Source organism: Carcharhinus amblyrhynchos, chromosome 17 (assembly GCF_965287045.1).
Source record: "Carcharhinus amblyrhynchos chromosome 17, sCarAmb.v2.hapA, whole genome shotgun sequence".
Classification (NCBI taxonomy): Eukaryota; Metazoa; Chordata; class Chondrichthyes; order Carcharhiniformes; family Carcharhinidae; genus Carcharhinus; species Carcharhinus amblyrhynchos.
In genome coordinates, this window is record NC_137340.1 from 46,906,711 (window position 1) to 46,921,600 (window position 14,890).

Below are 14,890 nucleotides of genomic sequence, written 5' to 3' on the forward strand. Positions count from 1 at the left end.
CTCCAAACAGACATCGAGGATGGAATCTTGCCTGACTGGGCATGGCAAACTATCTTGCGTTAAACACAGTTTAGATCAAAACGAATTAAATTTAATAACACTTCGTTAGATTGTCCTCAAGCTACTGAATGAATTAACTCCTCATTGCCAAATCATGTCAACTAAGCAATGGAGTTTGCTGTGAGAACTGAAGACATTAGGAGAGATTTTAACACATTCAAAACCCAGCCAGCACATGAGTTAAGAAGGCTGAGCCTGATTTTAACATTTAATTGAAGGAAATTTCTGCTTATCTCATACTGGATATTGTTAAAGCAATTAGAGACATTGAAGAAGCCAAGAGAAATGGTGGTGAGATCACTAGAGCTGGATGTTATCAGCATACGTGTGGAAGCTGACTTTATTTTTAGAGGTAGATAAAAAATAGGAGGGGGCCAAAGAATGATCCTTGGGAGACACCAGAAATAAAGATGTGCGTGCAGGAACTAAAGCTATTGGAGTTGATAAGATTAGAATGGAACCAGGTGAACCCTATGATTTTATGAAAGCAGTTCCACTCAGTTGAATACTGGTGGAGAGGACGTGCGGGAAGCTGACCATATCAAAAGCTCCAGACAGGTCGGGAAGAAAGAGGAGGAATTGTTTACTTTTGTCACAGATACATAGGATGTAACTTATGATTTTGTTAAGAGGTTTTTTGGTACAACAGATACGACAGGAACCTAGTTAGAAAAATTCTAATTTAGAGATTTTGGAAAGATGGGTAGTAATTTGGGAGGCGACCAAAAAAAAGAGCCAGCTTGCTGCCCGGAGAAAGATTACCACAGACTACTACAACTGACTTGAAATTGTTGTAACACTGATATACTTGAGGGTTACAATATATTTGTGATGATAATAGTGCAATTGATAAAGTTTTTTTTTGTTTAAGGGGAATGTTTAAAAATTCTGCTTTATTCTGCAGGCAGTCGGTATGTTTGGAGGGAATGCAGCTTAGATTTTGGGAAAACAAGATAATTACTCATTTCAACCTTGCAAGTGTTCATTTTAAAAAGAGGTGATGGACTTTTGTTGACTGGAATTTCTGATTGAGAGGATAATGTGATGATATGGTTATGTGCAGAACTGGGTCTGTGACAAGAGAGAAAAAAGCTTTAATAGAAAGCAGTTAATTGCAGATGAAGCTGGTTGAAGTAAGAAGGATTTTACAGGCTTCTGGAACGCTATCTCTCTTTGAAAGCTCCAAGATGATTAACAAATGTTAAAGCAATAATGCCTGGGTTTGCTATCTCTATCTATTTAAAAGTGGGTTTGACTTGTGTGTAATGTGGCTAATTTGGAACTGAAACAGTCATAAGCTAGGAAGTAAAGTTGCTTCCTTTCATTTTAAAATATTGTTCAACTGGGTAAGGTGATTCATTTGTCGAGAGTTATATTTAAACTATGTTATTAAGTAAAGTTTGTGTTACTGTAAAAGATCCATACTTCGTCAGTGAAATCATTCCTGGTGAGAAATATCCTATCTTCATGTTTACTCCAAAAAGAAAAGTTGTTGGGGCCTAGTCTGATTTCCTAATGTAACTTGGCGTTCTGGTCCAATACCCTAATACACTCATTTTGTATCTTGATTCTAAAAGGAACTTGCGCTTTATTCGCATAACCAATCAGGATGATGCTGGTGCTGGAAAATCTCTCTACATACTCCCACATCTATATCAACCTAAATGTTTGCCAATCAAACCTAGTAAATGTGAACTCCTGTGACTGCCATTGAATTAATGGGTCAAGGCCGTTTCCATAGAAAAACTTTCTATGGTTTTTGTAACCTCTTCCACTGATTTGCATTTCGAGAGAGATTTTTCCTTCACACCAAATGGAAATTAATGACGCTTTTGTTCCATTCAGAGCTAGTGTTTGACTTGAGCTATGTATGATAGGGTTGTATCCCATTAGATAATGAGAAGTGCATATGGTATATGTACAGATCTTGGTCTAATTAACCTAGATCTTTTATGGCTTTAATTAAATCATGGCCTTTAAACGTGAAGGATTGTATTATCTGGGAATTTCCATGGCCAAAAATCTGAGTAATTAACTTTTGTGTATCAGCTAAAAGCATCTTCCCAGCATTTAATTCAACAAGTAACTTTTATTCTGTGCAGTCAGCATTCAAACTACAAATTTAAGTAATGTGCAAGTCCCTTGAAAAGTTTGAAAGTACCCTTCTGGGATGCTGTTTTTATGATTGCCTAATCAGGTTGATTGACTGAGAATTCTTTTAGATTGCTTTAAGTACTCACCATGTCCTGAGTTTCCTTAAGATCCCCTTATTTAGAAGATGGGAAAATTATATTACATCAGACCTTATGTTAATTTATTTTCAACCTTCCTTGCAAAATTAAAGATGCAGAGATGCTATAAGCTTTCAAAAGAATAACAAAATTAACAGAATTTTAAGTAACTGTCCATTTTAGTAAACTTGACGATCAGCTATGTACGTGACAATGACACGGCATGTTTGTTTTTTAATTGAATGGTTTGAACCTTCTCTCCAGCAAACTGCCTGATAACCAACTGAGAAGTTGTCATATAATTTGAATTGAGCTAAGATCATGTCTAACTGTGAGTGAAGCTGGTCCAGATTAAGCCTTAGAATTTTATTGCATTTATATCATTACTCTGCAGTTTTTCATAAGACAAAACTTGGGAGATAATTACTGTAAGGGGTGTGTAAATTTACAAGTTGAAAAAGATTTACGTGCACTATGTGTTCAAGCGAGGAGCTGTTGGGTCTGCACGTGGCTATGGAAAAAATCAAACTGACCCTTGGTGCAGGTCTTGTGCCACTGTGGGTGGTACCGCACTTGGTCCCACATCAATCCTATATGCGCCAGACCCTTATACTGCACCTGTCCATAGTTTTGATCCAATGTATTTTAAATAATTGTAGTTTACAGCGGTGGTGGGGGTGTGTGGCATTACTCCGGGCCCGCTAGCCCCGGTCACAAGTCGCAATGAGCAGATGCATCCACTGGGTGCTAGAACTGGTGTAAACTTCCCAGACCGTGTCGATGTTGTCGATCAGGTTCTCCAGCAGGGTGGGCAGGAAGCCTAGTAACATTTAAATATACCTATGAAAATGTCATTAGCAGGTTTGCAACCACACTCAAATGGCCCCTTGGTATTCATCTGCCTACCCAACAGGATCTGCACTAGGTGGGATTTTGTACAGGTCCTCGCTTCTGGCGTGTTGAATTCCAAGGATCAAGAAAGGACCGCACCCAGGCATGTGGGTGAAGAATCTGTTGCAGTTGTTGTGGTCATAGCTGGATCTAGCGAGCCACCAGAATTTTGGTAGAAAACAGCATTGCTTGATACAAGTGAAAGCTTCTGTTTGTGGGCACCAGTACCATGCTTTGATTTGATTTATTATTGTCACATGTATTAGCATACAGTGAAAAGTATTGTTTCTTGCATGCTATACAGACAAAGATTATCGTTCATACTGGTACGATGACAATTTCTCCCTCAACGTCAACAAACGAAGGAGATAGTCATTTGACTTCAGGAAGCGAAGTGGAGGACATGCCCCTGTCTACATCAATTGGGAGGAAGTAGAAATGGTTGCGAGCTTCAAGTTTTTAGGTGTCCAGACCACCAACAACCTGTCCTGGTCCTCCCATGCTGACATTATAGTGAATGTCTCTACTTTCTCTGAAGACTAAAGAAATTTGGCATGTCATTTACAGATGCACCATAGAAAATATTGTTTCTGGTTGTCTCACAGCTTGATATGTCCAACACTGCAAGAAATTACAAAGAGCCATGAACGAAGCCCAGTCTATCATTCCATCACTCAAACCAGCCTCCCATCCATTGGCACAGTCTACACTTACTGCTCAGAAAAGCTGCTAGCATAATTAAGGATCCCACGCACCCTGGACATACTCTTCCACATTCTTCCGTCGGGAAAAGGATACAAAAGTTTGAGGACACATGCCAACAGAATCAAGAACAGCTTCTTTCCTGCTGTCATCAGACATTTAAGTGGACTTGCTTTGCATGATTTTTCACTACATCCCAGCCTATTCTGCACTGTCTCCTTTCCTTCTCTATGAGCGGTATGCTTTGTCTGTTTAGTGTGCAAGAAACAATACTTTATACAATACGGGTGATAATAATAAACCAACTCAAAATTAAGTTTGTTGATCTGTTTAGTGGGAATAGGATTGAAGGAACCTAAAAAAAAATTTCAAATGGTGGAATTTAGTAAATTTAATATGTCAATAAAGTGGAGAAATTAAAGTAGCTAAATTGCCAGGTCCTGATGGTTTTCCATCCAGGGGTTAGTCAAAACATGAGGAAATTTTAGATGTGTTTTTCATATTTTTTTTTGAAGCTCTCTAGATTTACGAGTTAGAGTTACAGAATCATAGAATGCTTATGGCACAGAAGCAGACTCTTTGGCTTATCAAGTCTTTTGGATTTGAAAATTACAAATCAAATTTGTAAGAATGGAGGGAAGACAAAACAGACAACTAAAGGTCTAGCAATCTCGAATCCATTTTGGGGAATTTGCAAGAATTTATCATAAGGGATAGAGTGGCCTACACTTGGATAAAAATCAGTACACCAAAGAGAATCAACGTAATTTGTGAAGAAGTTACAATCAGGGTGGTTGGGGATATTAATTATGGCATTTGATTAAGATTTTTTCAAGAATTTTTTTTGCAATAAGAGTGCACTGAGTTGGAGGTAACCTTGTGGCTTGGGTTGGTAACTGGCTGGCGAGATAGGGGTCAGAACTTTGAGATAAAGAGTTTGTTCTGTTTCGTGTGACTAGAGCTGCCGCTTTTCACCATATTAATGGGGTGGCACAGTGGTTAGCATTGCTCCCTCAGTGCCAGGGACCTGGGTTTGATTCTGGCCTTGGGTGATTTGTTGAATTTGCATGTTCCCCCCTTGTCTATGTGGGATTTCTCAGGGTGCTCCAGTTTTTGCCCACAATCCAAAGATTGTTGGATCGGTGAATTGGCCATTCTTCTAATTTTATTGACCTTGGAATTGATCCAGTAGAATTGTACTAGAGCCAATGGGATATAAAGGCAGATTGCGCATGCTCAGTTTTTTATTCCCTTGAGTTTTGAAAGGTTATGATCTTAACCAAGATGTTTGAAATGATAAAGAGTTTCAAGTGGAAACTATGTACCCTGGCTGGAGAATCAAAATTGGAGCTAGACCATTTAGGAATGAAATTAAGAAGCACTTGAATAATGAGCAACTGAAATTTTCAGGAACAAGATTGTTAGATTTTTCTCAGATAAGGGTGTCAAATGAAATAGACCAAACGTGGTTAGTTGAAGCACAGGTTAGCCATGATCTAACTGAATAGTGGAAAAGACTGAACCGTTGAAGAGCTAACTTATTTTTCTTAATTTTTGTATTCCATGGAAACAATTCTTTTCATTGAAATTATCGGTAAAATATATCGAAAATCTTGCGAACAGCACATAACTGTTACTTCCAGACTGCAAACATCTTTGTGTCACAATGTTTCTGAGAACTGTGATAATTCATTCTTGCTTTTCTGGTTTTGCAAACTGAATTGTGGGTATAGTATTAACTTCAGGCTTTTATGTCCAATATAACTGATGTTTAGAACCAGCCAGTTAAAGGTTTTGCATACACAAATCAGATACCAGCTTCTAGTAGTGCATACCACCTCACCCTGAACTCGTATTATGTTATGGTCATCTAACATAGCTGTTTTTTGGATGTTATTATTAAGTGACTGAAATGGCTTCTAAATTCTGAATTGTGGAAGCTTCGTAATGAAAGGACTCATTTTAATCTTGGATTCAAATGTGACTAAAATCATTATTACTATGGATGTCTAATCTTTATTCCTGTTGAGTCTTGTCTCTAAGCATCACCCAATGAATGCAGACAGCATTTTGAGGCTGAGGATGTGCTGAATGCCAAATCAGGAAATACTGTTTCACTGTTTTATTAAAGAAATGTAGTGAAGATATAGTGTTATTCAGCAATGCTAAGTACTTGCATTGAAGAGTTTTTAATTGCAGCGAGCTTTCCAGACAGATAATTTGGGAGCTGTGTTGACGGATAGTTTAGATTCTCCTGAGTACATATATTTTCAAAAACTGGATGCTCATGCATGCAATCAACCATAAACAGTAGAAAATGAAGTACATTGCATTCCACTTTGAACTTTTTTTTATGAAACAGAAAATACATTGTGCAGCGGTGACCATGTCTCTTGGCACAGTCCTTTGGACAACAGTGAATCCAGAATCCAACACATGCTGCTGACAGAAGACCCGCAGCTGCAACCTGTGCATACACCCTTTGGAACAGTTGCATTTCTCCAGGTATTGGCTGAACCAAATAATTTGTTCTAATATCAATCATGAGGGGCACTCTGCAGTTCATCATAGTAATATTGTCATGATCATGAAGGATTTTTTATCCTTCGTTCCTTCCCCCACCCCAACTCTGGTGTAGTTGTAATACTTCAACTTTTTTAAAATTTTAATGTTTACGCTTCAGTTGAATGCTTTGTGTGAAACTAATTGTGCCAATAAGTGTGACCTTTCAAAAATTGAGAAAACTGTAACAGCTGCCAAGTTGCATTTCTGAGATCATTGGAATTTCTATCCATTTTTTTCTTTGTGTTCTATGCCTGTCTCACCTTCAACTTTCAGAAAAAATAATCCAGCTATTGAATTACATACAGTAGGTTTTATCAGATTCTAAGTGTATGCTTTCCAAAACATCTCACAAAAATATTGATGTGCAGTCTAGTTGACTTTCATTTAGATGATTAATATTTTCAACTATAGAATCCTAGATGATTATTTTTCCTTATTGGCTGCTTGATAGATCTTTTAAATTCCCAAGATTTGTTGTCAATTATCTTGCTTTAATGTATTCTACTCCACAATCAGGAGGTCTAAAGGCAATAACTTAGATTAATCTATTGTCCTCAATATAGATATGTCCCAAGGTAACTTGTGAGGTGGGCTGATGGGAATAAATAAATAGAATAATGGAGTGGAAACCAATATAGGTAGAGATGACCAAACATTTGGTCGAAATGCTAGATTCTGAGTAGGCTTTTCAAGGTGGAAAGGGGTTTTGGGAGTATGACCAAAGTGACTGAAGGTTTTGTCGCTAAAGATGAGGTAAAGAGAAAAGAAGACAAAAAAAAGGAAGGAGTTTGAGTACCATAGGGGCTATAACACTGGAGGAGTTGGTAAACGGAGAGCAAAGCTATTCAATAATTTGATGATTTTTAAAAAAATTTTTTCATGGAATGTGGGCATTACTGGCCAGGCCAGCACATGGTGCCATTTTCTTCTTGAACTGTGTGGCTTATGAGGCCATTTCAGAGGGCAGTTGAGAGTCAACCATATTACTATGTATCTGGAGTCACATGTAGGCTAGACCACTAAGAGTGGCCAAATTCTTTCCCTAAAAGGGATTAGTGAGCCAGATGGTTCACACCATTACTAAGACTAACTTTCAATTCTAGATTTTATTAATTGAACTTAAATTCCACCAGCTGCTTGATGGGATTTTAAACCCATGCCCCCAGAGCATTAGCCTGGGTTTCTGGATGATCAGTTCTGTGACATTACCACTGCATCACTTTCTCCCCCCCCACCACCATGAAGATGAGGATTTTACATTTATGCCTGAATTAAATTTATGTCAATCAGAACAGGGATGATAGATAAATGGACTCAGCAATTGAGTTTTGGACCATGTTGACATCAATGGCTGGGAATTTGTAAAGAAGGATATTAAAAAGGTTGAATTTGTAAGTGATGAAAGGATGAATAAAGGTTTTATGAAGCAACTGGTGTTGTGCTCAAAGCTGTGCTTGTCTTGGGTAATTCATTGACTTTTTAACTTTTGTCCACTTATCACGTGAAAAGCACCTGACCTTTGCCTGTTGCATGGCTGAACTGAAATTTGCCATGAAATTTGAATGTAGGGCACAAACATTGTGGAACCTTGCTGGCTAATTTTATGCTTTGAATTTTGGCAATATTAACATAATGAGGAGGCACGTAGTTAGATATGTGGTACCGAGAATGTCATTATTTGTACTCTGGCTTTTAGAACAGCTCTCTAACATCGGGTACGTATTAGAACAGGTGACTGAAAACCTGGTCAGCAAAGTATGTTTTAAGGAGCATTTTAAAAGAGAAAGGTAGAAAGACAGATGGATAGACTTAGGGGGGAAGTCCCAGGCAGAGGAGATAATATGAGTTAGAATACAAACAGTAGAGTTCTGAATGAGTTCAAGTTTTATGGAGGTTAATAATTGGGAGAAGAGCCAGGAAAGCATTCAAATAGTCAAGTCTAGAGGAAACAAAGTGTGGATGAGGTTTCAGAGGCAAGTATGGAAACAGATGGAAGTAGCAACAGGTAGTCTTGGCGATGGAGCAGATGTGATCAGAAGTTGATGAGGGCAAATTGGATGCCAAGGTTGAGGGTCAGTCGAGTGGGCCAGAAACAGTGATTCGGGTGAGTGATGGAGTCAGTGACCAGGGAAAAGAGTTTGTGGTGAGAACAGAACATAACATAAGAAATAGGAGCAGGAGTAGGCCATCTAGCCCTGCGAGCCTGCCCCGCCATTCAATAAAATCATGGCTGATCTGAAGTGGATCAGTTCCACTTTCCTGCTCTCTCCCCATAACCCTTAATTCCCCTGTCTATAAGAAACCTATCTACCCGTGACTTAAATATATTCAGCGAGGTAGCTGCCACCATTTCAAAGGGCAGAGAATTCCAGAGATTCACCACCCTTTGAGTGAAGAAGTTCCTCCTCAACTCCGATCTAAACTGCGCCCCCCCCCCTTATCTTGAGGCTGTGCCCTCTAGTCCTGCTATTCTTTCTAAGCGGGAAGAATCTCTCTACCTCTACCCTATCTATCCCCTTCATTATCTTATATGTCTCTATAAGATCCCCCCTCAGCCTTCTAAACTCCAGCGAGTACAGACCCAGTCTATTTAGTCTCTCTTCATAGGCTAACCCCCTCATCTCCAGTATCAGCCTAGTGAACCATCTCTGCACTCCCTCCAAGGCCAATATATCCTTCCGCAAGTGCGGCGACCAAAACTGCACACAGTACTCCAGCTGCAGCGTCACCAGTACCCTGTACAGTTGCAGCAAGACCTCCCTACTTTTATATTCTGTCCCCCTCGCGATAAAGGCCAACATTCCATTCGTTTCTTGATCACCTGCAGACTGGGTTTTTGTGATTCGTGCACAAGGACCCCCAGGTCCCTCTGCACTGTAGCATGCTGCAGTTTTTTGCCTTTTAAATAATAATCCCTCCTACTATTATTTCTACCAAAGTGGATAACCTCACACTTGCTAACATTATACTCCATCGGCCAGGTCCTTGCCCACTCGCTCAGCCTATCCAGATCTCTCTGCAGACTTTCCACACCCTCCACGCAATTTGCTTTTCCACTCATCTTCATGTCATCAGCAAATTTTGTCACCCTACACTCAGCCCCCTCTTCCAGATCATCTATGTAAATGGTAAACAGTTGAGGCCCCAGCACCAATCCCTGCAGCACTCCACTAGTCACCAACCGCCAACCAGAATAGCACCCATTGATTCCAACTCTCTGCTTCCTATTAGACAGCCAATCCTCTATCCACGCTAACACCTTACCCCCAACTCCGTGCACCCTAACCTTCTGCAGCAACCTTTTGTGAGGCACCTTATCAAACGCCTTGATACCCCTGTGCTCGATGTCCATTGGCCGTCTGCCCAAATGATAAAATATTCCCCTAAAATGTCAAGTATTTTAAGGAACTACTAAAGTTTCTGGTCTTTTTACCTTAAGTCCAGTTATTAAGTTCCAAAGTTACTTGAAAATTTTATTATTGACCTGAAATTTAAGCAAATGGCTGAGATTTAAGAGAATATTGTGATGTTGTGGGAATAAGTGTGATTTGGCTTATTAAGTTCACTGAGGTTTGTTTTGTTGGTTGTGTCATCAATTTGGGTTGTGTTTTGTTGAAGCAGTAATGCATAGTCCCACAGTGGTGATATGTAGATTTTCACCTATGAGTTGGGAAACAGATTTTGAAAGGAGCTTGAGCCAGAATGTTTCTCTTGTACATGCAGTTGTTCACAATTTTATACTTTTATTTGAAGAAACCAGTAGAGGTTTATTCCCGGTTTCTCTTATGGGTAAGCTTTTAGCAGTTGCCCTTTAAAATGCTGTTTGACATTGTATGGGGGCTGCATTAAAAAAATCTATATATGAAGATAGAAACTGTATAAGCAAAAAAGCTTTAAAATATCTGAATTAACCTATATTTAGCAAGAAATAATTATGAATATTCTGAGTTGTGAAACTATCTTTTTAAATGCAACATTCTAACCCTGATAAATATAGAAAAAGAACATAGAAAAACTACAGCACAAACAGCCCTTCGGCCCACAAGTTGCGCCGAACATATCCCTACCTACTAGGCTTACCTATAACCCTCTATCTTACTAAGTCCCATGTACTTATCCAAAAGTCTCTTAAAAGACCCTATCGAATCCGCCTCCTCCACCACTGCCAGCAGCTGATTCCACACACCCACCAACCTCTGAGTGAAAATCTTACCCCTGACATCTCCTCTGTACCTACGCCCTAGCACCCTAAACCTGTGTCCTCTTGTGGCAGCCATTTCAGCCCTGGGAAAAAGCCTCCTGAGAATCCACTCGATCAATACCTCTTAATATCTTATACACCTCTATCAGGTCACCTCTCGTCCTTCGTCTCTCTAAGGAGAAAAGACCGAGCTCGCTCAATCAAATATAATCATTATTAGAGAGCCAGATTTGATCGTCTGTCTGAGTAAAATTTTGACTTCAAATGAATGAGGTTTAGTATGCATTGTTTCTCTCTCCCTCCTCCACCACCGACCGCCCCCCCCCCCCCAAATTGAAGGAAACAGTTCAGTTTACTAATAGCTGAATTATACAGAATTAATACTACTTAAGGGTAAATTAGAAACCCTAATTTACAGATTGAGAGTGTACTGTGCTGAGTGCTGTAGCAACATCTACTTTTAAAGCATGTACGCTCTGAGTTTTCTGAGGGTATTATAACAAACTGCTATATTTTGCAATCTTTCTGAAGGCAGAAGGTATGTAGGGAGGAAAAATGTATTATATTTGTTTTATTTATCTGATTTTTAAAAAAATCTTATTCTAGAACTACATAATTTCATAAGAGTATTATTAAAAATTAATTATAAATTTCAGTTATTTTAAGTTTGTTTTTGGCATGACATTCATGTCTCTGGTAATCAGCCATCTATGTATAAACTTAAATGTACTCCCAGTTTGATCAATGATTTTAAAAACAGTCAGCATTAAGATGCAAGATTTTTCTTATCATGAACATCTTTAAAATAATAGACATTTTATTTTCAGATCATTTCCTTTAAAAAACCTTAAGTCAGAGGAATCGTTTTGATTATTTTTGCTAAAGAGGCCAGTCAAGTGGTTTGGGTGCAGGACTAATGACATTGCTGGGATGAATTTAGAAGTGAAATTTGAATGTGTTTCTCTTCACTGCAGCCTTTCACTTTGAACTTCTAAAATGAAAAAAAATGCTTTTAGACTGACTGTTGCAATAAATGGCAGATTTGCTTAGGTTTTGACTGAGGTTGTGGTAAAATACAAAAAAACCTTTCTTCATTGTTAGCAAAACGAATTCCAGTAAAGTTGTTTATTAATCTAGCACAGAATATTGTGTACCATATAGGTCATTTTGATTTGAGAATATTGTTTGATTTTGACTTATTTATTTGCTCTTGTACAATGAAACACTTGGGAAATTGTGCAAGTTAATTTGTTTTTAAATTCCAATTCTGATCAGATTGTTGGAGTTTGTACAGAAGAACTTCAAGCAGCACAGCGATGGAATGGCCAAGGGATTTTGGAGCTTCTCCGGACTGTCCCTGTGTAAGTAATTTATAAGTCTCCAATCCTCAATTTGCATGATACAGTATACTGAGCCATAGAAAAGTGAAATGGCTTGTTGTTAGATGGATATACTGAGATATGGGGATTTTTGGATATTTAAGATAGGGTGAGAAATTAAGTTGAGCTAGATGATCACTCAGAGTCTTATTGAGTGGCAAAGCCAGCTCAAAGGGCTCTATGGCCTACTTCTGCTCCTGTTTTGTGTTCATAGGGAAGTATTTAGATACTTCTATCTATTTTATGTGAAAATGAACTTGGTTTTATTTAAGCAAATCTTGTCAACAAATTTGTTGTATGCATGTTCTATTTTTTAGCTTCTACCTACAGCTCAGGACTGCCCACCATCTGGAAGAATAGAAGAATGAGTTTTATATAAGACCCTTTTAAGAGATTTGTGAATTTTGATTAGATGATCTTCTCCCACTCTATATGAGGCCTTGTTCTTAACAATATCCTTAGTTTTTTTTTAAAATACAATTTGTCGTTGATGCACGCACAGACCTTTCTTTGCTCTTTTTGATGTACCAATATTTCTGTGCTATAAAATCAACAGTTTTAAAGTACTCCTGTATACAATCTTGACGATTCTGTAAACACTTTGGAGTATAGTTTACAGTTTTCAATTTTTGAATAATGATATCTTAACAACATCGTCTTGGATTATGTAAATTTATAATTATGGGTACTTCATTATTAACCCACTCAGTGGGACTGTTAGAATGGACTAATTTTTGCCTTCATTAGCTACCATCTCCCAGAATCAGGATCTATGTGGAATATCAGGCATCCGTCCTGGTGACGAATCAGTACTATTAGTGTTATCTTTTTGCATCCAGAATAAAGCTATTAGTTATAAATTTATGCAAGTTATATTTCTGACATTGCCATTTCTTGTCAGAAAACTTCAGCAATAATGTAACCAAGTGAATTGATGATAATAGTTCATGTGGTGTAAACATCATGAAAGAATTATGTTCCTAGATGATTTTACCCTGCCTAAAATTATCATCCTTAACGCTTTTCGGCCTTTTGGCTAAGATCAAGTATAGTATCGACATGCTGTGCTTTGTTGAAGTCATTAGGTTATATTTTAGCTTCATTTGAAGCAATTCTTAAAAGCGGCATCTCAGTCTTTTGGCTAAGATGCAAATGAGATCAAGCCTTGGAGAAGAGTTGCAATTTGCAGCTTGGCTGGGAACTCTTCACTGCTTCTGTTCGCCCAGTTAAGGGTGAAGTAAGGTGAAAAGCAATCCATGTAAGAACTCTGGTAGATCGAATAGTGAAACAGCTTGATACATAGACCATGAAATAGCGTTCCAGGCTGGAGGAAATGGGTAAGCCGACAGGTGCTGACACTGGCAGAATGGCAGAAGGCAAACCAAAATCGAAGAGTAGGACCACAGGGCAGAAGGGGGGGGGGTGGTCCCCTCCGTACTGTCCTGGAGGGATTCCTGAACAGAGCATGGTGAGTGAAAGGACAGAGGAAGCTATTATGGAGGCCATGCAAAGATTAGGCAGTAAGTTGGACTGATATTACAGATCAAGACGGATGAACTGAGAGAGGAGTCTGGATCATCTGTTAACACTCTCCAAGGTATCACCATTGCGCATGAGAACCACTTGAAGAATCGCAGGCATTTAGTGGAAACACTATCTCCGAGCGGAAGAGCCAAGTTACTCATTTGACATCGGAGGTTAAGTCCATAAGGAAGAAATGTGATAAGATGCAAGGGCACCAAAGAAATAACATCCGTTATTCATAACATCTGGAGGGAAACGAGGGCCCAAATATCACAGACTTTGTTGCTTCGCTATTGAAGAATGTGCTGGAACTTGAGGATGAGCCACTTTTGGATCATGCACACAGTCACGCAAAGTGCTGATCAGGAGAAGCTCCTTGGCCCATTATTGTACGAGTACATTACACCTCAGCATGAGACGGAATCCTGCAGCAAGCAGCACAGACTACCACTCTGAGGTACCAGGAAAATAGGCTGTTGATATTTCCAGATTTTACCCAGGGTGGGGGGTTGCTGTGTTTGCGGGTTTAGTCTGTATGGGTGTTTCTGTGTTTTTGCTATAGTTTTTTTCTCTGTGGGTGTGGTTTGGCCTCTTTCAAACCCACAAGGATGTTACAAGGATGTTGCCTGGATTGGGGAGCATGCCTTATGAGGATAGGTTGAGTGAGCTCGGCCTTTTCTCCTTGAAGAGACGAAGGATGAGGGGTGACCTGATAGAAGTGTATAAGATGTTAAGAGGTATTGATCGAGTGGATAGTCAGATGCTTTTTCCCAGGGCTGAAATGGTTGCCAGGAGAGGACACAGATCTAAGGTGCTGGGGAGTAGGTACAGAGGAGATATCAGGGGTATGTTTTACACTCACAATGTTGAGTGCATGGAATGGGCTGCCAGCAACGGTGGTGGAGTCGGATTCGATAGGGTCTTTTAGATAAGTACATGGAATTTAGTAAGATAGAGGGTTATAGGTAAGTCTAGTAATCTCTAAGGTAGGGACATATGCGGCACAACTTTGTGGGCTGAAGGGCCTGTATTGTACTGTAGTTTTTCTGTGTTTCTACATACAAACTACGTAAAATGCAGGATGCCTGGCTGAGCGCCAAGGCAGATGAAGTACAGGGAGACGCTGACAGAGACTTGAAATGGTTCTATGAAGCCCTCAACACTCTCTACGGACCTCAATCTCTCGGGAGTTCCCCCATCCTGAGTACAGATGGAATAACTCTCATTACAGAGAGCGCTCAGATTCTGCAGAGATGGGCTGACCACTTTGAAGCCGTCCTCAACTAACCATCATCTATTAATGATGAGGCAATAGACAGGATTCCCCAGGTCGATAT

At 39.3% G+C, this 14,890-nt stretch overlaps 1 protein-coding gene across 4 annotated transcripts in view; it reads left to right on the top strand.

The window, feature by feature from the left end:
* Nucleotides 1-14,890, top strand: part of sufu (suppressor of fused homolog (Drosophila)) — a 142,792-nt gene that overhangs the window by 65,800 nt on the left and 62,102 nt on the right. For all 4 annotated transcript variants that reach the window (XM_080205901.1, XM_080205900.1, XM_080205899.1 and 1 more), the window contains 2 exons: nucleotides 6,247-6,389; nucleotides 11,926-12,011. In XM_080205901.1, coding sequence (XP_080062027.1) covers nucleotides 6,247-6,389; nucleotides 11,926-12,011 — 229 coding nt within the window. The remainder of the gene's footprint in view (nucleotides 1-6,246; nucleotides 6,390-11,925; nucleotides 12,012-14,890) is intronic.